The 26,227-nt window shown below is 44.8% G+C and overlaps 1 protein-coding gene across 1 annotated transcript in view; it reads right to left on the bottom strand.

Moving 5' to 3' along the window:
• Positions 1–26,227, bottom strand: part of ptpn4a (protein tyrosine phosphatase non-receptor type 4a) — a 71,008-nt gene that overhangs the window by 10,660 nt on the left and 34,121 nt on the right. Inside the window, exons 3-19 of the mRNA XM_042221776.1 lie at positions 23,550–23,657; positions 22,457–22,499; positions 21,773–21,851; positions 20,291–20,335; positions 19,223–19,275; positions 15,774–15,894; positions 14,671–14,758; positions 13,661–13,749; positions 9,596–9,659; positions 7,934–8,106; positions 6,882–6,950; positions 6,666–6,800; positions 5,451–5,612; positions 2,243–2,402; positions 1,446–1,529; positions 1,147–1,203; positions 789–945 (exon numbers count right to left, since the gene is read on the bottom strand). Of these exons, the coding sequence (XP_042077710.1) occupies positions 789–945; positions 1,147–1,203; positions 1,446–1,529; positions 2,243–2,402; positions 5,451–5,612; positions 6,666–6,800; positions 6,882–6,950; positions 7,934–8,106; positions 9,596–9,659; positions 13,661–13,749; positions 14,671–14,758; positions 15,774–15,894; positions 19,223–19,275; positions 20,291–20,335; positions 21,773–21,851; positions 22,457–22,499; positions 23,550–23,657 (1,687 nt within the window). The remainder of the gene's footprint in view (positions 1–788; positions 946–1,146; positions 1,204–1,445; positions 1,530–2,242; positions 2,403–5,450; positions 5,613–6,665; positions 6,801–6,881; positions 6,951–7,933; positions 8,107–9,595; positions 9,660–13,660; positions 13,750–14,670; positions 14,759–15,773; positions 15,895–19,222; positions 19,276–20,290; positions 20,336–21,772; positions 21,852–22,456; positions 22,500–23,549; positions 23,658–26,227) is intronic.

Here is a 26,227-nt window from a genome sequence, read left to right as displayed (position 1 = left end):
ACCTACAGTACTAGTGTTCGAGAGTACTTACAGTTTATACGTGTACAAATATCCTCTAAAAATCTGATCTTTCAGTACTTTCTGTAAAGGCCTAAGTACCAGAAGTTTGCCTGTCGGTGTAAACGATCAGACATGACATCATGACCACCTGCCTGATATTGTGCTGGTTCCCATTTTGCTGTGGTATCCGCACCAAGATGTTAGCAACAGATACCTGTGAGGCCTGTGAGCTGTGAGGTGGGATTCATCAGACCAGGACACCTCCTTGCATTGCTCTGTGGTTCATTTCTGACGCTCACGTGTCCGTTGCTGGCGTTTCCGGTGGTGGACAGGGGTCAGCATGGGCACCCCGACTGGTCTGGAGCTCAACACACAGCAAACTGATGCTCGGTGTATTCTAACACCTTTCTATCAGAACCAGCATCAACTTTTTCTGCTGTTTGATCGAACCACACCGGTCAGCCTTTGCTCATCCGTGACCGTTGGCCACTCACGACTCTGTCGCTGATGCACACTGACCCCTGGGGGACACCCTGGGAGTACCCCACAGGAGCTGAGGTTCTGGAGATGCTCTGACCCAGTTTGGCCTTTTGTCAAATCCTTACACTCGACCATTTTTCCTCCTAACATCAACTTTGAGGACAAAATATTCACTTCCTCCCTGATATATCCCGCCCACTAGCAGATGGCATGATGAAGAGATAAGTGTTATTCACCTCAGCGGTCAGCGGTCAGGATGTTACACCTGATCAGTGTTTAATGCACTGGGCACTCTAACAACCACTCACCATTAGGTCTGACCAATAGGATGAGCTCCCCGGAGTGGTTCTCACAGCTGGCCTTGATGAACATGACTACCTGGTCATGGGTGTGGTCAGAGATGTCCCGCCCATTAATCAGGACTACCTGGTCGCCCTCGTTAAGGCGAGGCACACAGAGGTCAGCCTGAAGAGGAGAAAGAGAAGAAAAAAATAAGATAGCTGAAGTTTTGTGTTTCTGGACGTTTTATACTAAAGTCAGCATCAGTCTGACTCCACCACGGAGACCTCAGAGAGTTTGGCGGCTGAAGACGTGTTTTTATGAGTGAGAGGAAAAAATGTGCAACTCACTAGAGTGTAAAGACAAATGAGGTTCTTGTTGACTTACTGAGGTTCCCGGAGCCACTCTAGACACAATGATGGGCATTTTCTGGTCAGCTCCACCCTGCAGACACACACACACACGTTAACAGCGTCTTACACAAACGTCCTTTTTATATTTAGGGTCGAGTTAACATTTGGGAAAGCAGTGCGGATGTGTCCACGTGCATACAGATGACGTGCCCACGGGCAAAGGTTTACACCAGGCATAGAAATAAGCTAGAAAAACACAAGTCAGACTGAGCGGCTGCAGGAGAGATAAAAGGTGGCGAGGGGAGTTTTCACTCCCGTCTCCTCAGCTCTCACCTTGACATTGAAGCCGAAGCGTCCGTGTTCATCCGGTCTCATCTTGATCAGGACCAAGTTATCGTGAGGGACTACTCCGTTCAGCTGAAAGAACACAAGTCATCACGTCAACATCACGGATCAGCACATTGTCAAACAACAGCTCCGAGCGCTCAGACTTTAACAGCGGCCGATCCTGTAAGCTTAATAGATTCATTCTCTTTCCTGTTACACGAGTACAACTGCAAATACATTACAATGCAGACGGCTATAAATGCACCACAGTACACCAGAATAAAGTGGTTCACTTCAGCCCAACTTTTATTGCATTTTTAGCACAAACGTCACTTTTTTAAAAAATGTAACCAGTAAATTCAAGTCTGAAACACATAAAAAGAATGAAACAGAATGAGAAACTTCAACAGATGTCATAATATTTGCAGGTATATGTCACCGTCTCCAAATCATTTAAAACCACCTCTAAGGTTTAGTCCCTTTTACACATACGTCCAAGCAGAGCGTGCCGCCTTCTTTCATCCTCATTTTGCCAGATTTAGAGACTCATAGAAGAAATAAGTCCTGGGACCAAAGACAGCAACGACCCCGCCTTTTTAATAGATGCTTAACAGCCAAAACAATGAGCTAAAAGGCTCTGAACAGCTTAGAAAGATTATATAAAAACGGCACAAATATAAAATTTCTCTTCATCTATTCAGATATTCAAACATCTAGAATCAGACGACTTCTGAAGCTAACAGTTTCCATTTACTTGTACAGAAACTGTTGCAGTTTTTTTTTTATGACGCCTTCGTACTGACCGTGGTCTTGTCGGCATTGACGGGAACGTCATACATCTCATTGAGGTGATTGTCCAGCAGGCTTTGCTGGGAGTGGGCCTGGATGATCTGGCTCAGGGTCTTCCTGCTCAGCTGCTTGGGCGGGAGAGCTGGAGGCTGGCCATCCACCCCATCTGGAGACCTGAGGGAGGCAAACGGCGGGAGGAAGAAGAAGAAAGCAGCAATAAAGGAAAAATGAAGGCGAGATGACAGCGAGAAACACGTTTCCAAGTCCTTTGTGTCGCCATTTGTTACGATACCGTTAGTAACACAGGATTTGTGAAGCTGCTGTGAGCGCTCGAGGACGGACAGCAAAGCCGCAAACATGCATTCATGATAACTACACAACAATGGTCTTCCTCTTTGTTAAAGAGGTGGAGTGAAGACAAATGGAGAAAAGCAGGCGAGGAGACCGTGAGAGACAGGGAGGCTTAATAGCACTGTGTTAGTCACAATGCATTAACCTCGATAAAAGGGCTGCTGGAGGAAGGAAAACATCCCCCCTCCATCATCCCGACAATAAAGAAGCAGTCGGCGCGTACGGCGAATCAGCAGCCAGGTGAGGCTTTCAGCATCATCAGGGCTCGGTCTCTGCTGCGTAAAAGCATTTCAGTGCATGTCTGCATCCACGCGTGTGCACTGCTGCGTACGGGCGCTCCTCGGGGGCAGAAGCACAAGTCAAAGAGCATTGCCTTTGTTTTGGCTTCTGCTACCGCTGTCACTTTGTCTCTTAAACACACGAATGCAAACTAACATTTATTATGGGTCAAAACCAGGTCAGGCTTTCAGAGAGAGAGGGCAGCGCGCAGCAGGCCTGAGCCGAGGCTGCACATCATCCTGCATTATGCATCTGCTCGGCGCGACAGCCACAACCTTAGGCCAGCCCCGGGATGAGGACACGGCTAAGCCCTGCTTTTTAGCTTTCCTTCTATCAAATACTTCCATACTGGATCTATGTTTATCGCTCGATAAATTTTTGAAAGCACGGTGTAAGAGGGAACCAAATGAGTGTGCAGTGACAGAAAAATCATATGCGGGTACACGAGAGGGCTAAAAGGAGCTGCAATAAAGAAAAATGTTGCTTTAGAAACCACAAAAAGACAAATTTAAGACCTGTTTCAGTGCACACCCAGTTTTTATTTTCCAACTAAATAATTCACCAAAGCCTGCCTTTGCTTTGAATTCAAAGAAAAGAGTTTGATTACAGCACAGAAAATAATTTATTATGACAACTTTCATTTAGATGCACCAGCACATAATTTGGGCGCACGCGAAAACAACACCACGCCTCCTGGCACTGCAGCGAGAAGTCTGCGTGTGCAGCGCCGCGCTGTTGTAAAGAGGATGACCCAATCGACGTTTAATCCGACAATAACAAACGAAAGAAAATCCACCGTGTCATAAACTCCCAGCTCCGGCCAAAGGCATAATCACGCCAGGCTTTTTCCCTGACGCTGTCAAGGAAATAAAGACACTGCAATTAAAAATAAGGATCCCTCCAGTGTACTGTGGTTAGCTAAACAGATCATTTTCAACTTCACGCCACTAGAAAACAGAACATTGGGGCTTTTCTTAAAGGGCGTGGTGACAAAAAGCAGATTCTCCTTTTAGTTTAACTGGAGGAAAATCTCCAACGCGTAATGCCGAGGAGCAATCCACCTGAAAACACGCAAGCAATGCTGCAAATATTCACTCGAAAAGGCAGAATTTATTTGATAAATTATATCAAAGCCAAACCACAGCGGTTCCAACCAGCGGCTGATATCAAAAAGTGATTCGTGGTTGAGGTTCATAACCACTGAAGCTGAAAGACGTACTTAAAAACATTTCTTCTAATGGTTAGCGTCCCAATTCTCTTCTGCACAGTTGCAGAAAACATTCACAGCAAAAGGAACGTGGCTAATACTAAGTATAGCGCTGTGATTAAAACTGATAGATGTGCTTCTGAACAACTGTAGCTGAAAATAGAACAAATTTTAAAACAACGCTAACGCTTTGTAATAATTCGACCTTCAACTGAGCGTACTGAGTAGACTAACACTAACAATCCAGGCTGTTACAGGAAACAAAGGAATTGCACTGGAAGCTCATTTAAGTAGAACCTCGTGTATGTTACATTGTAACTAAATTTAAATAATACATTCAAATAATTCCAAATACTTCACAGGCAGCATTATAAAGTGTAATCAAAATAATTCACCAGGTTTAATATTATCAGTGAATTCATAGCTTTTATATATTCTCTAAACCGTGATGTGTTTTGCTTTTAACCTGAACAGGTAACATGGATCATGAATGTCTCTTACACACGGACCTGAGGTGCTTTGACACTAAATGTGAAGACTTGTTTTCATCAGGAAAAACTAAAGTCTGAAGGGTTAAACATGCAAACTCCAAAATAAAGCATCTGAGGTTCACCTCATAAAACGCTGTTTTGGCCTGTTTTTATTTCCACTACCACGATGGACGAAGCGCACAATAACAGAGAGGGAGGAAGGGAGAGCAGGTGATTATGTCATGTTCTGGCTCCGTAACAGAGCGATGAGCCACTGACTTGGCGTGTCCGTCTGCGTGTGCAGCTTTGTAGGCAGAGGAAGTACCACTTAAATGTTACTTAACCATCCTGACGTCCAACTGAGACATCCATCTCTCCTACCAGCTCCATGCAAGGTTTCAAACGCCGAAGCAGCCGTGTGGAACTTTACTAAACGACTCGACGAATATTTCACAGTGTGAGAGCATTTTAAGGAGATCCAGAAAGCACAGATACACGCGCACACAGACACACACGCGCGTGCTAATTCCTAGTTCAGCCCTGTTGCACAAGCGCTCCGCCCTGCTATGCGCTATAAACACATTTTACGGGCTGTTTTTCAAAGGGTTCATCTTTCCACTGGGGCCAGCTAAGTGACACTGGGAGGGTGTGAACTGTCGGGAGAAGCCACAGACACCGACAGGCAGACTAAAAACAAAAGCTGTCAACTCAGCAGTACTCTCAGACTAAATCTGATGAGTAAAATGTAAATTAAAGGGTGTCTGTGTTCGGGGGACGCTCTATTTACGAAGCAGTCAAATTATGATCCAACCACCGCTCTGCCACCGAGTCCAAAGCTGATGTTTGCTGCCCAAATACAAAGAGCTTGAAGAAACGTGAGTGGGACGTGCGTTAAAGGAGAAGGAGACGACTTACGGTGTGGAGTCCAGGCTGATGCTGTTAGCCTGCGTGGACGACGCCGACTTGTGATTGGAGGAGAAGACGGGCAGGCTGGGTGAAGCGTGGATCACGTGATCCACCAGGTGGCCGACCGACGACGGCCGTAGTCGCGTGCCTTCTTGGACAAACAGCGAGTTCCTGACAAACAAACAGACGCAGACACACAGTGTTCAAGGGCAGCGATGGAAACGTGACCCCAAACGCATCATTCGTTTATTTACCAACAAGACGTTCAGATTTAAAGCCCGTGATCTTTACAATTTAACTCTTTTTACATTCGCGCCTGGATTTATGTCAGCTGTAAGGCTGCAAGGAGGCATTGCTTATTAAAACATCCAGATTTGACACTTTAATGACGCTCTGCCTTCATCTGATTCACAACAGATGCTGAACAACTGGAAGATTATTCACCTGCTCTCTGTCATCTTTAAGCCTGCTTTACGATTTCTCCTCATGTAAGGCTGAAAGCCATAAATGGCCATTATGGTCGAGGAGATCCCAGCAGTGCTGCTCAGACTGAAGCCGATGTTTCTCTGGCTGAATACTGAGTTAACAAACGTTGTGGTAAAAGAGGCGGAGCCACTCAGAACCAGCAACGACTCTTTAAAAACCCGTTATCACCCACCAATTAATTCTTGACAAGTTCAATAAAAACACAAACAGGTGTCCAAAAGGAGAGAAAGAAAGAAGAAGTTGGACCAGAGCCTGGTCTGTTCTCTCCACAGTGAAGCAGACTTTTACCTGCAGAAAAACAGCAGTTTTATTTACTTTATAAGCTTCTCGTTAATCTATAATAACAGAGCACAAGCTGACCTGAAAATAAACACAGCCTCAGCCCTGTGAGAGAGGAGTGGACGGGAAATATCCGATACATCCTGACGAAGGAGAAACTCCTCATCAGTGAGCGCGCACTTTAACATTTAGTTTTCTTTACAGGTGAAACTACGCAGTGATCTTGAATATTGTTTAGGGAAAGGGTGGGGGAGCTGCAGGTTGTAGATGTGCTGGAATGAACACGCCAGACTATTTTCTTTTCCCACATCGGCAAAACCTGACATGGACTTTGCACCAGCAGCTGGCAGGTGAACATTTGGGCTCTCACATCTCTGCTGTCTGAATCCCAGAGAAGTCCAGGTCTGCGGGACATAGGTGAAGAGTTACGGAGACAGTTGAAGTGTACTCAGAACTCACTGATTGGGCGTGCCGGGCGGGGAGCGAGTGGGCAGGCTCTGGGTCTCCAATCTCTCGTCCGATAGGCTGTTCCTGCTGACCGACTCCCAGTCGGTTCCACTCACCAACTTCCTGGCCAGCGGCTTGCTGGGTGACCTGCTCAGACAGACGCACTAACTCAGCGTTGCACAAAATCAACATGAATCATCAGCTGACCATCAAGAACCCGAGAATTACCTGGCAAACACTCTGTCCTTGATGCCTTTCTCCTTCCCGTACTGCACAGACTGCACCTCCGTCCGCCCGCTGAAGACGACAAAAACAACTCTTAAGTTTAGGACAGTTTCAAAAAGCAGCTATCGAAGGTTTTCTGTGACAAATGTGATAAATCCATACATGCATATCGATTTTATTTAACACAACAAGACCGTGCTGCCTTATTCTAATAACAAGAGGCCCATCAGTGAGTTAGCTCCTCCGATCTTTAAGAAATCTAAACAGCATGAGCTGCCTGCCAACCAGTAACAAGCACAGCATATTTCATCTTCTGAAACAAAGTTAATAAGATTTTTAACAGCACAAATTCACAATTCAGGTCTGTGCTTATTGAAAAGTCAGTCAATATCTCAACCAAACACATGCGCGCGCACTCAGCGGAGCCAAACATCAGACGAGCCTCGCTCACGTTGCATCACTGCTGCTCAATAATGCATCACAAGACCTCCAGCTCTCAGTTCAGCTCTCGCTCACATTTCATAGAAAAAGGAAACGAAAAACATGGCGCCAGTGAAGTGAAACAAAGTTGACACAGTGCAATGTCACAAAGCAGCGAGGAGAAAACCTCATTTTATTTTATGTTTCGGTGCCGGTTCCAACTTGAAGTAAAAAACAAAAAACTATCAAACCAAACGGGAAGGAATGCTCTGTCTGAAAGGAGAAGGGCGGCGGCAGCGTGACGGAAAATGAAATGAAATGCACGGCTGGCTCTCACGTGGACGCAAACACTTCCTGCAAAACTTGAAAGACAACGGTCAGAAGGCCAAACACGAATTCGGTTACTTTGTTTCAGGCAAACCATGAATAATTAAGCCGTGCTTTTCAGGGGCAAGGTAGTGCGAGAAGGTTCAAAGGCAAACGGCGGCCACTTTCAGCGTCTGAAGCGAAGGAGGAGGGCCAGACAAAGCATCCACCCACATATCTGTGTGTGTGCTGGACATGTGAGACCCTGGATGTTCAGAGGCTCTCCGGTGCTTCTCTGACAGCTCGTGTTTGTGGCCTGCGGTTCTCACCAGTATCTGAACTTGGAGCCCAGGGTGAAGTAGTAGGCGAAGAAGTTCTTCTGCGGCGGGATGGGCCGCTCCAGCCTGAAGAAGGTGTGGTGCTCCACGCAGGCTTTCCACAGGTTCTTACAGGCCCGGTAGTTGACCATGTTGAAGCCGAGCAGCGTCTCACGAGACTCGGTCTGTGTGCAGCGAGGAGAGGACGGGGTTAGTTCATGACCTGCTCCGATCATCCATAACTGTTAGCTACAGTAACAAACTGTTGCACATGTTTGCCGCCCTGCTATTACTTTTTATTCTCTACTTTGAGCGATTTCAGACAGGTTCTTTTCTCCTGAATCACAAAGGGCCTTCAGGGGGTGATAACTGTGCAAGAAAGAAACATCGTGTGGCTCAGAGAGCAGCAAAAATCCAGGAAAAGCCCCGTCACACTTCATTACTTTGAGATAAGCTTGTCTTTAGTACTCTGAGTCTATTTCAAACATTTAGCTTGTTAACACGTTTGGTCCAGAGCCAAAAAACAGAAATAAATAAACAAGAAGTGCTCAGAGAGCACAAACTCCACCAAGGCAGCTTTTAAGAAAACTGTTTTTATTTTCTATATTTAGTTTTCTTTTAAAACGTAAAAGTGCGAGCTTTTGTTATCTGCACTGCTGAGTATAATTATTATTGATGTGGATATAGTTTAGTATGTTTGTATTTTTAATGAATGCACTAACATTACTATGACTTTCAAAGTCAGATCAACCGGACTGAACTTGTTGGAGAGGTCAGAGGTCAAATCTGACCTGATATGTGATCATGTCCTTATGTTGAGAATCCACAGCTCGCGCGTCAGAACCACGGTTTCTAAGCTCGAAGGCTTTTTGTCCATCTTCCAATAATAACTCATGAAGCTGATCTTGAAGACCTCGGTGGGTGGAAGGCAAATTTAAGCGGCTCGTTAAGATGAGCCCACTCGACACCCCTACAAGATTTATTAGAATTACGTTTTTAAACTATTGTGTTTACAGACAGAATAATGCACACACAACCAACACCAGAAACATGAGCTTAACTTCAGACGGGCCATGAAACCAAGCTGTTTAGCAACTCACCTACACCCGAGCTCCACCTTCTACCTGACTCAGTGTCTCTGACCTGAGCTGGTCTCATGCTGGCAAATAGAAATACTCGTCCTGTGTGCGCTCTCACATGATCAACACTCAAACTTTCCTGTGTATTATAATTTGTATTGTCATCAATAATAACAACTAATCTCCTGAGCTATGATCTGAAACACCTGGAATGAAATGTGTTGATACAGCAACAACAACACACTGAAAAATGAGGAAGCTTAACGTCGAATCTTGAGAACGATGCTTGAGAACGGGAGTTGCCAGCGGCTGTAATTGTTTGTTTTGTAATAACGCTGAGCTTAAGATATTACGTCGGGTTTAAGAGGGCTAAATGAGGACAGGAGAGTAAATATTTGTGGTGGAGACAAACATGCTGTTTGTTGTGTTGAAAGCAGAAACACATTCAAGGGTGAAACAACACAAAGGGAGGGATTACAACAGAGACGCCCAGGACACGGACAGCAGGGGGTTAATCTGATGCTGTCACACACACACAGAGGTTAACAGGTGTGTGTGTGTGTGTGTGTGTGTGTGTGTGTGTGTGTACACTTACTGCCTCTCTTCTCAGCTGGATGAAGAACTGTTTGCACTTGAAGGAGATTTTCACTATTTTCAACCTGGAAGTAGAAAAGCGGAGTTAAATCTTTAGTCCTGAGACGCTGACGTTCCACTTTCAAACAACCCGACACACTCTCCTCTTTTCCACTCGTCACACATTTTCACGCTGCACAACATTTAGCCTCCTCTCTGCTGTCACGTCTGCCTCGTCATCTCTTCTCATTTCCACCCATCCAGCCAAATCTCTGACTTAATTAGTCTGGTGTTGTATGACTGGCCATGAGGGAGGTCTTTATCTTTATCAGCAGGAAAAGCTGGAAAACTTCCTAATGCAGTTAAAAGTCCAAAGTTTATCCCCTCATCCACATTTCCAGATTCAAGTCTTTGCCGGGCTAATTCTGGGCCCCCAGCCTTATGTTTGACACCCCTGTCTTAGAGGATACCATTAAGGCTTAAAATTAAGAGCACTGCAGGAAAAAGTACCACAAAACCTACTTTTACTGATGCATGCAGACGCTGAAATTATGACCGAGTCCAGAAACCAATACGTGACCACACGGCAGCTACAAGCGCTCAATGAAAGCAAAGCAGGTGAGCCGCGAAAGCTTATTTACAATCAGTGCATCTTTAAACAGACAGCAGTCACAGCTCGTAGACTTACGTGATGAGATCTGAGTGTACAGATAAAATCCTTTGGGATTGGTCCCACAGTCAGGTGATTTTTAGGGTTTAGTCAAGTTTAGTTTTAAACTGTTGTGGAATATTTACATTTTAAGAAGAAACGGAATTAATTAAATTGATTTGGAGCTGGTTCTGGTTCTCATACAGTGCTTTTGTACTCCTGCTTGCTTCTCCACCACAATCTTCTGTAAGTCTGACCCGAGCTCTGAAAAGCAAATCTCTCATTTCTTCTCAGCTGGCTGACTCACGTGTCCTATCAACTGTTCATTTAACCTCTGACCTCCTGCCAGAGCTTGAAGGCGTGGGCTAAAAGATGTGCCAACACCAGAGAGTCCGAGGCTTTAACCACGCCGATATTACCTCATCAATCTGTGCATTACCTGAAACGCACACGCTATAAAAATGACTCAGAAACCGCACACGCGTGACCACAGTAAGAAAGTCTGCTGATGAGCGGCAGGAGCAGAGTAACCTAATCCCTTCCTCTAGTTTTGTTGCTGCTGTGACTCATCGCTGCTTGCTAAATATATTTTACATACTTGCTCGCACACACACGTGCATGAACACACACACACACACCCAGAGCGTGAGTCATGCCCCATCTAAGTGTGGCTCATTTGTCAGGCTGCTGTGAACAGAAATAGGAAAGAGGCAGAAATCTAAATGTCTCTCTTGACCCCTCCTCATCTGACAGATCGATCTGCGATAAGGCAAAAGGGGAGGCGGCGTGAGGTGTGACGGGAGGGAACCGGACGCAGAAACGGCGAGCTTCTGTTAAAGGAGGGCAGAAAGAAGAGGAACGGGAAGAAAAATCGGCGAGCGTAGGCCGAGAGATGCTGTTGACTATAATGTTTCTCTCCCGCTCCCTCCCTCTCTCACACATGGTAGTCAGCAGCTGTTGGGGACACCGCTGTTGGGCTCTAAATTTAGCTCAACAGACTGGATGCACACGCACACTTCCTTTAGCCTATTTTTCCTCCACTCAGGACGACTTTGCATCAGCTTCTCTCGCTTAAGCGCTCATTCCACGGAGACTTATCCGTAGTCGCTCAAACCGGAAACAGAGTCTTAACCCTACGATTTCATGGTTTGGCTTTCCTGTGGCCCAAATGGAAAGACCTCAGATTTATGAATATAGGCCTCGCAATGTCTGTAATACAAAATCCTTCCATCGAATCAAACTCATCTTAGAAAAACCCCCAAAGATGCACCTACACACACACCAGCCGCTGTGCGAGTGTGTTCAGGATGTATTAAGCCTACACATCTTCCAGCGTTACAGAGGTTTGAGTAGTTCATCTCCCACCCTCAGCACCCATTAACATTTAACCACCCACAATGCTACGGCAGAGAATGGGAGATTTCCAAGAACTGATGCTTCACAGAGAGAACGAGAGCAAAAGGCGATGAGATTAAGTGACTTGGACACAGAAAGAGAGAGAGAAGCAAAAGCAGGACAAAGAGAGAACGAGCAGATTTGACGCCTGTAATATTTTCAGGAAACCTAGTTTCACACAAACCCCTCCCCCCACTTCCCAGAAAAATCTGGTGAAATCATCTGTATAATTCTAGAAAAGCTCAACAGGGGCTTAAACATTAATATGCCATGTCAATAATCACCATGTGAGGGGTTTCCAAAATATTATGCAGCCCGTTTCTCAGCAAAAAGGCTTCCTGGAAGCAGTACAAGAGGAACTGCAGACCGACAGGCGCAGAGGTGGATTTGTGACAAGAACATCCACCGTTTGATTTCCCAGTTCGGGGCAAATTTGGCAGGAGGAAATGACAGAGTATGAAAATATCAGTGAAGTACGCTTTCTTTCTTTCCCCCAGCAGTGCACCGTTTTTCATCCACATCGGATACGAGCCAGGTTCTCCGCTGGCTGCAGAGCTGCTTTCAAACAACCTTGATCTTTGGCTGCGAGCAGGTGAAACTGCAGCCTCAGATCATAAGCGTCTTTTGGGTTTTTTGATACTCCGAAAATAATAAGTGGAATACACGATGTTTACAGGAATACATACATGTTTCGAAAAACACATGTAGTTTCTACGTTTTTTAATCTATCCGATTTCCTGGGTGTGCCGAGGGAAAGATTCTCCCCCCCGTGATGTCCCTCGGGGTTTAGTACCCTTTAGTCCTCTCCTGTTCATCTTGTATATTCTCATTCATCATCAAATTCACTGATAATGCAACTCATTCCACCCTGACCAACCACTTTACTGAAAGTACACGATGGAGAGGAGTCACCTGTGAATCCCATATGCCACAGGTCCACACAGCCTCAGATTCAGAGTCGTATTTGGACACGTTCTGACCAGAGGAACCTCGTCACATTTTTAAACATATCATAGAGGAAGTCCTCCTTTTATGTAAGTCTACACATGAATTAAAGAACTGGAAACTAAAAGTTCTTATTTCCCTGTTGTGTGGGGGGTGATATTAAGCAATCCTACCGGGTAAACAGGTACTAAAGAGGCATCTTTGAGTGACGCCAATCCACGAGGAACAGTCTAGACCAGTGGCGTCAAAAGGCTGGCCCCAAAGGATCTGATCTGCCTGCGCAGAGGAACCTCCCCGGCACTTTCTCTCAATTTGTAAAGCTATCGAGACCGAAAATGACACTGAAACTCGATTTCAACCACAACGGCTCAGAGGTGTCAGATGCTGTCCTTTGCCACAGACTGGCATAGTCTGGTAAGGAGAGCACAGAGGGTTCATCGGCTGGGTATTTGCTGGTGCCCACTCTAAAACCAGTTGGATCCAGTAACATTAAAGGCTTTGTGAAGGGTAAGAAATAAACCAGTCAAGTTCAGAAATCACACCAACATCTGCTAGCAATGGGAAAAGCTCCGTCCAAGCTCAGTGCTCCTTGTATTCTTACGTATAGCATAACATTACAAGTCACTTGTAATGTTATGCTATACGACTTAAAACAGGATAAAACAGGTTCTTCCAACCACACAACTCACATTTCAAGTGTTATCACAAAACCCATGACACACAACCACCAATCAACTCTGATCTCGGTTTCCTCCAACTTGTTGTGGTTGTAGTCTGGCTGCCAGCTGGAAGCTATGCTCACAGAGCATCATACTGGCATTCCTGTTACCACTGGAAAGGCAAACACCCTGGAAGTCACGCAGAACTCAGGGGAGCATCCCAGTCATCCTCAGGGATTTCCCAGAGCTCCCCTTGAAACCTCGCTTTAAAAAAACCCATGTAAATCCAGTCATAGCACTACCTCTGTCACTTCTGCTTTTCATGTGTTTCTTACTTTGTGTTGTTGTATTTTAAAGGACACAGGAAAGTACAGAAACTGAGCCCACATACACACAGTGATGTCTGTGATCCTCTCTTCTTGACGTGTGGGTCACTCACCATGGGAAATAGTTGATCCGTACCCTGTTCTTGTAAATCACAATTCCAGCAGACATCACCCCGAGGAGAATCTCTGTGTTACTCTGGTCCTGAGGAGAGGAGAGTGGGACAGGTGAAGGAGGGCGTGGTAAAGGTGGAGGCAGGTGGGAGGGAGGAGAGTAAAACTGGCTTCCTCACTGATGTAAACCAAGTATGTGTTCCTAAATCTGACACAGAGTCACAGTTTTAAACTGAGCTTCATGATTATAGCTCTCATACGCATTTCATACTTTGCCCGTCACATTTAATCCACGCTCGAGTCCCGTTTGTACATCCCATAATAACACACCTGAAAAATCACTGCTCTCTACTGCCTCAGCTAGAAATTACAACAGGCTAGAGCAGCTCTTAAGTTATCATAGGAGTGTTTTAGCTCGCTGCTGTGAAGTGAAACTACATGAATATAACAGAATGCAGATGAATTAGTCAGGAAGCTCGTGGATAAAAAGAACTGCATCGCAAATACGGATTAAATGCTGGTTTTCCTGCTCTGCTTCTATGTGTTGGTTTCATGATGAGAGCTGAATGCCAATGTGTGGCATTTCTGCAGGGTGTGGGCAACAACGTCAGCTGTACACGCTGCAGCTCCACAGACCTGATCTCAGTCCCAGCACAGACGTGATTGGCTCTGTGAAAACAGTGTATGAAGCACGTTGTGACAGCGGGAAAGAGGGAAACCTTTTACAGATTAAAACGTTGTGATATCAGTTTTGAGCACAACGGCTGAGGGTGCGTCCGGACTCTGGATTATCACCTAACTGCTCGCGGTTGCTGTGGGGGGGGGGGGGGGGGGGAGGAAGCAAGCCGGCTAGAGTGAGATCGCAGACAGCGGACATGTCTGACAGGCCTCCGAGCTTTGGTGGAATTAAAAAAGAAATACAAATGTTGCAGTTGATGAACCGTAATGCTCCAGAAGCAAGGACAAACTCTTCGTAACACAGTCCTTAACACACAGGCGTTAACAGACTTACCCTTGCATAGTGCAGCTCTACCCCATAGAGCTCCAGCGTGCGTGCTGTGTTCAGATAATTAAACTCTGACTCGGCCGGAGATAGACCGCTGAGAGAGAGAGAGGGGAAAAAATAAACAGAGTGAGAGAGGGTGAAGCAGCCGTCGGGAGGCCGTGCGGAGCAGCGACGACGACGCGGTGTGTGTTAGACATATGGAGGCGGAAAATACACAAAGAAAAGCAGCAAACAAACGAGCCAGGCAGAAGGAAAAGGTCGTTAAACCTGCAGCATGTGAGCCATATGTGTGCTTTTATACAGGGACAGTAATCAGTCTTTCATATTTCTACTGTATTTGGTAACACCTTATAATAAGGGCCCATAACTAACAGTGTAACACCCCTGTAATCAAATTACAAGTAATTAAATTTACCTGCAAACGCTCAAAGGTTGTCGTAACCGGTCAGGGTTTGACAGGAAACAAAGAAATAATGATACTGCAAGTCTGCTGAGGGATGCATGAGTAATTTTAAACATTGCATAACTGCAGGTATTTTATAGAAACCAATTATGATGCAAGTGATTTTAAGTATTGCATCATTTCTTGATAATGTTGCAGAAAAACAAACAATATTTCCCCATCTTTCATCGTGACTGTACTCTAAGGTTCAGTGTTATGGATTAACCTTTGCTTAACCTCGCCTAACTTCCAGGTACGTTACAGGAAAGCAGAAGCTCCTTTCTGTACACTCCTTTTGTCAGTTTAGTTTGAGCAGCGATCATGAAAGAAAAATAAATTAAGCTCCAAAGGTTGATTCTGTTCATCTGGACGAAGCGTTTACAGTGGGAGAAACGTCACTCATCCAAGTGCCCAGCCCACTGAGGAAACAATGGGCTGGTTTCAGTCATTCGACTGTACCTACATTTAAGTGTTTGCAGGTAAATATAAATAACAATTAAATCTGATTTAATTACACGGGAACCACGCCCTTAGTCGTGGCCCGTAATATACAGTATGATGGTGTAGGTGCTGAAAATCAACATAAAGAACCAATTTTCGATTTTCCGCCTCCACATGCAGGAAGCTGTACCAAATCACAGGTGTGTTGTAGCGTGTCTCAGCGTACCTGTGCTGCTGGTGATGTTTGGCGACCTCTTTGTGAAAGTCTTGAGGGGGGTTTGGGATAAAGGAGTACTCAGACAGATAGCCCGGACTATGCTCTGCTTCACTGTAGTCCCCCAACTCAGCTAGAAAGAGAAGAGAGACGCACGTTAGGCTTCAGGATGTTCAGTTTTTCCCCATTCTTGGCTCAGACATATCATCTGTGGGAGTGGATATAACCGTCTATTGTCAACTAGCCCCACCCAACTGCTGTTCAAACCTTTTGATTGAGAGGGGCAGCCAATCAGGAACAAGTTGGCAAAAGAGTTTGTTTTAAGACGAATAAGGATTATTTTGAACACTTAATCATGCAAAGCTACTTTGGTGGAGTCACTAACTCTAAGTACTAACTGTGCACTTAGTTTTACAACACATCAGGAGGATGTTTGTTAATAACATCAAATGACCTCATCATTCGACACGTAAAATATCTTAAAGCGACCTTCTTTTCTGTTATATACACTGTCACAATTGGGGTTTCACACTAAACACATTAAACTAAGTGTGTGAAGAACTTTTGCTCTGCCTCTGAGCCCAGAAACCCCGCCCACCAGATGTTTCAATATTCTGTCAGGAGGGGCAGCCAATCAGAAGAGCAGTGAGAGAGTCATTAAAGGGAGAGGAGCTAAATCTTCTTTCAAACAGAGGCCGAACTAAAATACTGCAATAAGCCCCAGTAAAGAGCAAATGTGAAACATCACAGAGTTGGAAATGGGAATAGCTGGCATCCTTCAAAAACAAAACATTAGTAACAGATGAGTGCAATGATAACTGTCAGATCTCTGATAGCTTTCAAAGCGCTCTAAGATGAAGAGCTCAAAGTGAATCCAGCGAGCTCACTAGGCTAAAACCATCAATTCACTCAAGCAGTCTCTCGACTAACCTGCAAACCTGGTGGCCAGAGCATATTGACCAACCAATCAATTCTAGCTCTCCCTTTTATTGATGTGTACACACCACCAGGGACACGTGTGTGCGGTCAATAGCTCTTGTTTCATACAGTAGTTTAAGGTTAGTTTTATTTTAAGCTGCAGTTCTTTCTTTACCAAGGTTCAGCGCGAAGGTCAATGAACCTCAAAGACTCGTCAACCTGATCTTTCTTTGTGGATCCATCTCTTGATGTGAAATCCATACTCAGCTGCCGATTGGATCAAAGTGGGAGATACTAGCTTGAGCTCAAGGGTCTTATAATGATGCTACTGATGATTTTACTCGCGTTGCAGGTAATTAATAGAAGTGTGTATATGTCAATGTGGATACTTGTGTTGGTACAAGTTGCGGTAAGATTAGGATGATATTCAAATTCTTTTGAACTTTTTGGTTTTCAGGCAGTCATTTTCTGCCTTTTTTTCTTTCAGAGCTTTGGAGTTGGATTTAGAGCTGTGAGTACAGCATTTGGGCTGAGCTAACTGAATTAGCAGCATAACAGCTGCTACGAACAGTTTTTCCCCAAAAGTGCACATGTATCTTCATAATCTATGCTGGCACTGAGCGACGTGACGACACGGACCTCGCTACACTCTGTATCTGTGTGTGCGCGCGTGTGTGTAAAAGCAGTAGCAGTGTGATTCAGCTAGACTAGGCCAAATCTGCTCTGTGACCTACATACTGAAGCTGAGGATATTCCCAGCAAAACATGTGATAGAGGAAGAGCGCTGAAAGGAAGAGGGAGGCAGAGTGGAAAGAGGTAAGAGAGGGGGTTTATGAGCGCATAAATCGGTGGAGGAGGGGCTGAACATCGACTGCAATGGCCTAGTCTGCAGGTCTGCATAGTAATGAACAGGTTGCAGTCAGTGGGTTTTACAGTTATAGTGGTTAAATGAGGCTCCAGAACAGCTAAAGTAAGGCACAAGGTGATCACATCAAGCCAAGTGCAGAAGTGGATTTAACAGATCTGATTAGACAGAGAAACTTGATTATTATTTAATTTTTTTATATCAAATTCCCTTGAGAACGGCTGGATTTGAAATGCTGTTAGTGACCGAGTCGTATGTGCTTTATTGCATAAAGCTTGATTTACACTTGTGTGCTGAACCTCTGCTTTGCTGTTGGCAGCAGAGCATCTGCACTGCTCTGCCATCACCAGTGAAACCGAGCTAACTGTGTTGAGCCTGAAGCTAATAAATATTGAACAACAGCTACTGAAATGCATGAAAGGGTGAAGCGACTGAGTCTATGCACGCATCACCAGAGCAATAAAAACCAGAAAATAGCCTGGTCCCACTGGCGTGTAGTGTACAGACTATTGCATCAGCATTCTAAGCTATACAGCTGCATGCTTCTATTTAATGGAGTGTGCTAATACGTGTTTGCTGTATATAATACCACCAAGCTGACCCGTTACAACTGCTGCAACAGTACATTGGCACGTGACACTAGAGGTTTCCAAGTAAGACAATCCTGAGTGACGGCCGAGCAGCTACAGGATCCACGCCAACGTTCTGTTGAATCCATCGGTTGCTTCCATCCAGCAGCACCTTGTAGGACGGTCGAGAGGTAGAAGATGTCCAAACCACAAAGCAGATATCAGACGTTCCTGTGTTCCCTGGTTGGCTTGCTGAACTGTTCTGGGTGCTCCAGAGTTAAATCCATCCAACCGGGCTCTGAGGCTCTTACTGAGTGGCCGTGTCTCTGAGCCATGCAGTGTTACAAACATGGACATCGGCTTCTCTGGTGACTGTTTCCATTGTGGTTTCCGTGTAACCTCCATGTCTCCAGCAGCTCGTCGACCATCAGCTTCTGGTTTAAGGTCATCAGTTTCTCAGATGAGGAAACTCGGGTATGAAATCGCCACAGTGTCCTGTCCAGTATCTGGTATTTGTCACAATTCAATTAATTTAAGGCCCTCTTTAAAATGGGGCCTCAACTGTGTCAAAAAACACGCTCAAAGAGCCTAAAATGCTCTCACACGGCAAAGTGAAAATCTCCTTAAAAGTAGTCTACGACACAGAACCGCAATAACAAAGAAAAACGCTTTAGAACTGTGGCAGCACATCATGGGAGAGGGTGAAGAAAGAAAAACCTTCAGGTAAAACATCTCATGTTGAGAGTCTAGTTTATATATTCTCCCCGTTTGATGCATCCACAGCGTCTCAGAGCGGACGGAGCTGGTGCCGTTGCAGAGGAGCGCCGTCGCAGCAGGCTTTCTCACCACTTTCACCTCTGCATGTTATTTATGAGCAGCCATTTTTGCAAAGAGAAGCCACAACCTCATCGAATATTTATACCACTGGTGTTAATATCAAATATCAGCACGTGGCTTAATTGAAATGTAATAGCTTCAGAGCAGCAGTTATAAATGCACTCAGGCAACCACAGTCATTACATTTAAGAGCGTGTGCAGCTAAAGACAGTCCTAATGAATTGCCTTTCCATTGTTAAGTAGAACTGGAGCACCGAGGGAGCGCTACTTACATTGCACGGCGTAGGAAGCCAGCAGCGCGGCTGTGTTGTGAGGACAGGGCAATCTGGAAGTCGAAGGAAGACGCGCACACACACACACATTCACACAGATTAAACAGACGTTTCAGCCTTGGATCAATACAAAAGTTATTACAGTTCATTTCAAAGAGCAGAGATTAGCTATCATCAATAACAGCAACAGAAATGTGGAGGGGGAAAAATCTATTCGAGTTTGTGTGAAGAACCAAGTAAGAGGAAGCAGCGAGCCTTATATTCACTGACAAAAAGGATAATGAGCGTGTCGTGAGTGCTTGTACGACTGCCCAATGAGCCTACGTGCGCTGCATTAACTCATATTTCCTCCAGTCACCCACATCTTGGCTTTAAAGCAGGACCCACTGTGCAACAATCAGAAGGCTGCCTGAAAGCAGAGGTGTCAACCTCGATTTCACTCACGCACAACGCCATCTGATCTATGGGGTCGAACAAATGCCACCATCGCATAATAACGCCCTCGTTTTCCCTCCACGAAGAAGAGGATGCTCACCTGTGCCGATTTCTCACGGTTAATGAGCGTTTAATGAGAAAACGCCCCGAAATGAACGCAAGGTGACTTTTATTTTTACCTCCGTGTGTTTTTGGAATTAAACTACAGCACGATTTTTACATCCTTCATGATTTAAAGAGCTTGTGTTGATCTACAAATATTTAATAATGAATTCACGACTTTCAGAGGGCCGAACTATTCTCTTTGGCAGGCCGGACCTGTTCCGCGACCCACATGTTTGACACCCCCGGCTTACAGGGGAGGGGAACCTTAAAGCGGCTTGTTTCAGATGACCTACGCTGCTGCACCAAGGCCCAGTAACATAAAAATACGGATTAACTGTAAGTCATGCAAAGTTACCCTGGTCAAAAATAAAACATGGGAAATGCCCTTTAAAGTGTAGGCTTGTTAAAAATATCTGCATAATGGTTCTCATGCCGTAAACACACCTGTATGAGTGCATTTGGCCTGAGGCAGAATGCTCCACCTAGTTGAGTCAGCAACACTGTGTACACAAAGAACAACACACTCACCTTCCAGTTAATATATCCTGTTTGATCTGCAGAAAATACTGGTACCTGAGGGGGAGGAACAGAGCATCAGGACAAGTCATCAGTGAAACACCAGCACAGCTGCAGTGATACTGTCATGTAAGGACGAGCACACAGCACTGGCCTGGTGGGAACATTATCACAGTTACAACTTCTGCGGGGTGGATGTGAAGTGTGTGCGTATATATCTATATATAGTTTAGGTTTCAAACCTGAACGTGAACACTGTTAAGGTTTTTCTGTGTACTACACTGCTGTCAGGAGTGCTTGTTAAACGTGACTTGAATGTACAATGCATCAGACGGGCACGTCAGATCCAAGGCTCTCTATTCACTTTTACAAGCTCCGTGCAAAACCGAGATAAGGCTCAGAGAGGCTGAAACGATCTCTGCAGAGCTGCGATCGCTCCTCTGCACGTGCACAAAGCAGACAGTGGATTTGAAGAACATTTTCTCTTAGAAAAAGATGCTTTTTAAAAATATTTCTTGATCTGCATTAAGAGAGAAAATACAGCTCAGATCCAGAGAATCAATTTGCTGTTATTGGGGTTAAGGTCACTGTTTTTAAATCTTTTTATTCTTCATGCCAGAACTTTTGAAGAATCAGAGAAAAACCGATGTGGGCAACCTTAAAAAAAAAAAAAATCTTCAACTGTTTATTTCCTTCACTTAAGATCTACATTAAACACAGACGACATTTTTTGGGGGGAACTCCGGGACTGTACTGATGTTTCCTGCTGTGTGTGGCTCAAAAAAAAGCATCTCAGCCAGTACAGGTATCTTTCTCCCATTAAAAACTGCACACAGTGTTTCCCTTTAATGGTCTGCAGCCAGGTCAGATTTACTAAACGGGACAAAACAGCGCTCAAAGATCGCTTCATTTCAGCATCAAGCATCAAGAGTTCCCACCTTTTACACGCAATCAGACAGTACTCTGTTTTATTTGTTGTTTTAAATGCCAAACCCCAGTTTGGGATGTCCCAACACGTAAACCTGTCCCTAAATCTTCTGGACCAAGAAAATCTCTTTCTTTGCTGCTCAGACTGAAACACTTCAGAGCATCAAAGTTGCCTTTTTTTGCATTAGCGTGTTTAAACACCTGCTACTACAAGAGCTACTGATGGTGTGCGTTTTGTTGATGCTGATGCCATTACTGACAACTGACCCTGAACGCAGAACTAACAAATCTACAGAAACCATTTCCATTGCAAAGCTCCTGCTCGCAGAGATCACTGCTCCGTTTCTGAATGAAACGACATCAATACAGCGAGTTCGAGTTGCTCTGCTTTGATTAGCACTTTCTGTGACGCTCTGTCAAATGACAAAAACACTTCATTCATTGTGAGGAGCGGATCTCGTTTACAACTGAGCCTTTATTCCTCTGTTAATGAACTTTAATGTCAGCGTTTAACAAACCGAGTGGTTGCTGCTGTTCTTAGCCTGTCGTGTTGTTAGAAACTCTTACCGTGTGTATTCTTCCTGAAGTTTATTGGGGTCTGTGACAAAGAATTTGACTCTGAAGCTTAAGTTATGGGGAGACCCTCCTGCAGAAACAGAGACGAGCAGTTAGAGGGGAGAAACGCTCATCGAAGAGTGTCAGTCTGTGATATAAATGAACACGTGCTCTCTATTCAGGGGCTTCTTTAGGAAACATTATGCATGTGTATTTTTGTTTAGTGATGCAGATAATGGGATAATTAATAATAAGTGTAAAACACACACGTACACTCATGCTGCTTAAGAAACAGAGCTGCAGTGTTTTTTGTCAATGAGCCAATCGACATGAAATAAAGTTGAAGCGCAGTTCAAACATCGCTGGAGGAGGACTGCAGATTCCACTCAAGCTTAATTGTCCCACACGTCACATATTATATTACTCGTTACTAAAAACAAGAGCGGAGTTGAAATTAAGTTTAATAATGGCTCAAAGCACAGGCAGAATTTTAAATGGCAGCGTGGACGAGAGACATCAGCCTCAGGTGGCGAGTGGATTTTTAACCATTGCTGGGACCACGCTGCACGCTGCAGCCTCAACCAGCTGGGAAGAAAATTAATAATATCGTGTAATGAAGTTTGAGTTGAGTGAACGTGTTTGGCTGCAGGATGAAGTGAATTAGCTGAGCTGGTGTGTGCGGAGGATTTCACATACTTTTTAACTGTTTCCTGACGGGCTTATTGGGATCCAGCCAGCGCTGTAAAATATTGATAGAGAGACACTTAGAGACACCATGAAGTATGAACACACAACTTCAATTATTTACCAGTGGCCGCACACACGCACGCACGCACGCACACACACTGATCATTACTCGCAGGCAGACATGATTTAATTTCATCACACTGGCCCTTAAACAAGCTCTTATCAACTCCCAACTTTCCCAACAAAATACAGGATCAGGATCAGCACAGTTTAAATTTGCTTTACATGAATCACTTCTTTAGTAAACACATGTGACCTAACTTACCAAGAAGTCAAACTATAATGAAACTAGCTAACCGAGTAAGGCGGCAGGAGGCGGGTCTGTCGTGTTTTAAAGATCAAATATAATTCTATTAAATCCCCTAAAAACACAGCACCATTAAACTGATACTGGTTTCTCTCAGGCGTGCTTCACAGAGACCGGTCGGCAACCTCCTGGCAACGACTGGTTGCTAAGGTAAAGTGAGCATTCCGTCACTGGCTGCTAGCAGTCGCTAGGTGAAATTGGTTGCTAAGAGACATAAGATGCTGCACTAAAAACTCTTTTGTGATTTCTGTGGCTGTTATCAGGTCGTCATCGGGTTGTCATGGCAACTGTTACTGTACTTTGCATGACTATTTGAATGTTAAAGTGAAATTTGCACCTTTTTAAACGTGTTGGTTGCAGCAGTCAGGTGAACTTTTACTTTGAAGGCAAACCTTCTGTAGTGCTAGTCTTTAAAGACTAGTCAGCCACAGCAATCTGCAATCGATCAAAGCAATCGCGAGGAGGATTTTGGTGCAGCGCCCTCTTTGCAATCAATGTTACACAGTGACAGCTAGGAACCAGTCACCACATGTGTTCAGAGCGCCCAGAGGATCAGTCTATTGGCCTGCGAGACTCAAACTTTAGGCTGATAAAGTTTAATTTGTTGCTGATCTTTACCCAGCAACACGTTGCATAGTTTCAGTGCCCATCAGTGCTCCACAGAAGTGCCGATCCCTGAGTGAAAACAGTTCACACACACTCACACACACACACACACACAGCTGTCATACTAACTGGTGCATCTGATGAGTCGTCAGTCAGGTGCAGGCCAAAATAGTCCCTCTCGGTCAGCTCCAGGTGCTTGAAGACAGCATCCAGCAGCACCTGGCCATTATCCGACTTCTGCAGAGAACAAAGGAAAACACGGTCATCCACGCTGAGCTTTATTTACTACCAACATATAATGATAGACAAAAGTTGTATACACGATCTCCTTGATACACCTTCCTGGAAACAGGTTTCATGTGAGAGTCACTGATGTTGACAGGTTTAAAAAAAACAAAACAAGAAACAGAAACTGCCCATCTGCACTCGAGCTTCCACGAGACGTCAAGATAAACATCAGTTTCAAGCGAAGCGGTGAGCAGGTTTCGTTTACAGATGGTTTCTGATCAGGATTAAGGAAGAGGAAAGGGGGGATTTCTCCCTAAACACAGAGTCCACAGAGAGCCAATTAAAAGGCTGTAAAATGTGAGAAATCACTTATCAAACGCATCATTAATATCACATCGTTTCCTGAGAAAACAGCGAGGGTGAGAGGAGAAGCCACGGGATCACAAGTGGGGCAGAAAGTCACACCTGATCTGCTGCAACTTTAAGAGGAGGAGGAGGAGGCAGGGCACAAATGTGTGGCTCCATCAGAGCTCCCATGGGAGAACACACACACACACACACACACACACCCCTTTGCCCTGCTGACACAGTTTTACAACGCACTGTTTGTGTGTGTGTGGGGCAAACAGACACAATGTTAGCTGACAGTTGACATGTTGACATGGCAGCCCTCTAGGACAACTTGCATGTGTGCAATCTACTAATGTCAAAGCCTTGTTATGTGTGAGTTGCTGGTGTACTGAGAGAACTGGTGACTTTTTGGCCTTCCAGTCACACTCAGGTGAACACGAAAAATTCAACATGGCTACATTTAAGAAGAGGAGCGCTGCAGAGAGGAAAACCTGTGGACAAAGCCAATTTGGTCAGAACATTGTCGAAGGTGATCGGTTAGGCTTTCCTTGTCTTTGTCGAGTTACGTGCTCATTGCTTATTAGAAGAAGTTTAAAATAAGGACGTGAAAAGAGGATGACCACATTAGGGATATCCCCTAATAAGAAGCCCACCAATCAGAAAAATAAGACAGTGTTATCAGGCAGCATGAGCTGGAAACGAGCATGAGCGGTTTAATTAAAAAATATTTATCTGCAGTTTAATAATGCATTAAAACCTGGTAAACAACTGTTTACTCTAGTAGCAAATTCATATTTCACTGCGTCAAACGGCCCTTTTGTGGCTGCTGTTCCTCTAAAGCGCACCCGAGGCTGCCTCCCATATTAAAGAGCCCAGATTGACATCACCAACAAACACGTTTCTAGAAACAGCTTTGCTACCAATAATGCATTTACCCTTCATCACAAGTCTGCAGGGGTGATCATTTTTGCCATCACTCATCTGCTAACAGGCAGACGCATCCTGGTTTTAGCCGATAGCTGCCAGAGTCACTGAACTGGACCTCATCCCTGCTTTCTGTGATTTTAATATGAAATATGGGCTAAACATGGAAGACAAGTGGGCTGTCCTTCATCCATATTTTGTCTCTTCCTGAATTCATGTGTTAACCAACAAATGAAACATGTTTTCCTCAAAATCAAACAAAGTGTTCTTAGTGTTGATGAGGTCGGGCAGGAGTCTCTGTGGACTATGATGCGTGCAGACAACACTGATCTGTAGTGTGCATCGGGAGCAGGTGGAGCTTGAAGAGGTGGAGGTATGCACTAGAGAGAGGAGGAAACAATCCAAAGCAACTGTGGTGAACAAGAGAGTACAGGCAGAGTGGAGCTGGAGGAGACGAGTGTCTGGGGAGCTGCAGGAGGCACAAGATGGCTGTGATGCATGGTTTGGAGACGGGAAGAAAATACAGGAAGAGAAGAGGAAGAGCTCAGAGGAGGTTCATGGACGTAGTGAAGGAGGACAGAGGATGCTGGGGATGGGGTGAGATGGATGCAGATGATCTGCTGTGGCGACAGATGAAGGGAGCAGCGCTTCATCAACATCAAGGCTCTTACATTTCCCTTCCATCATCACCACACCTTAAATTAAAAAAAAATGGGACATTTTAAATCTCTATTAATGCCTCTTTAAATACATTAGAAGGGCTTTTGAAATATACTAATTTTTTTTAGGATGATATAAAATCAGTTTTTAAATTCTGGCTGCTTTAAAGTATCTGGTGGAAATCCCAAGTGCCTGAAAAGTCTGATGATTACAGCCAGCTGACAGCGGCTAACCGAAAGAATGAGGAAGCTAGCGATGCTAGCCTCTCGTGTGACACTTTCCTTCGGAGACTCTTGATAAACGTGTCTGCTGCCTCCATGAGAAACTCTGTGTGTACGCTTCTCCTTTGTACGAAGCAGCTTTTCAGCTCGATGTGGGAGCCCTCTGTGCACTTTTACACTGCAATCCCAGGAAACCCATCGCCTGTGTGTGTGTGTCTGTGTGTGAGCGGGCATGCTTGCCTTTTGTGTGTATTCCTGGCTCACTTTTAACAATGTATGTCTGTTTGCTCTCACAGCAATCGCACATTTGGCTCGTACGCTTTTAGAATACCAGAAGAGACTAGCACCAGCGTGTGTACACACACACGCACACACACACACACACACACACACACACACACACACACACACACACACGCACAC

Source organism: Haplochromis burtoni, unplaced genomic scaffold, assembly GCF_018398535.1.
Source record: "Haplochromis burtoni strain Fernald_Lab_line unplaced genomic scaffold, NCSU_Asbu1 Contig_74, whole genome shotgun sequence".
Classification (NCBI taxonomy): domain Eukaryota; kingdom Metazoa; phylum Chordata; class Actinopteri; order Cichliformes; family Cichlidae; genus Haplochromis; species Haplochromis burtoni.
The sequence above is the reverse complement of the archived record's forward strand: the minus strand, read 5'-3'. Positions and strand labels throughout refer to the sequence as shown.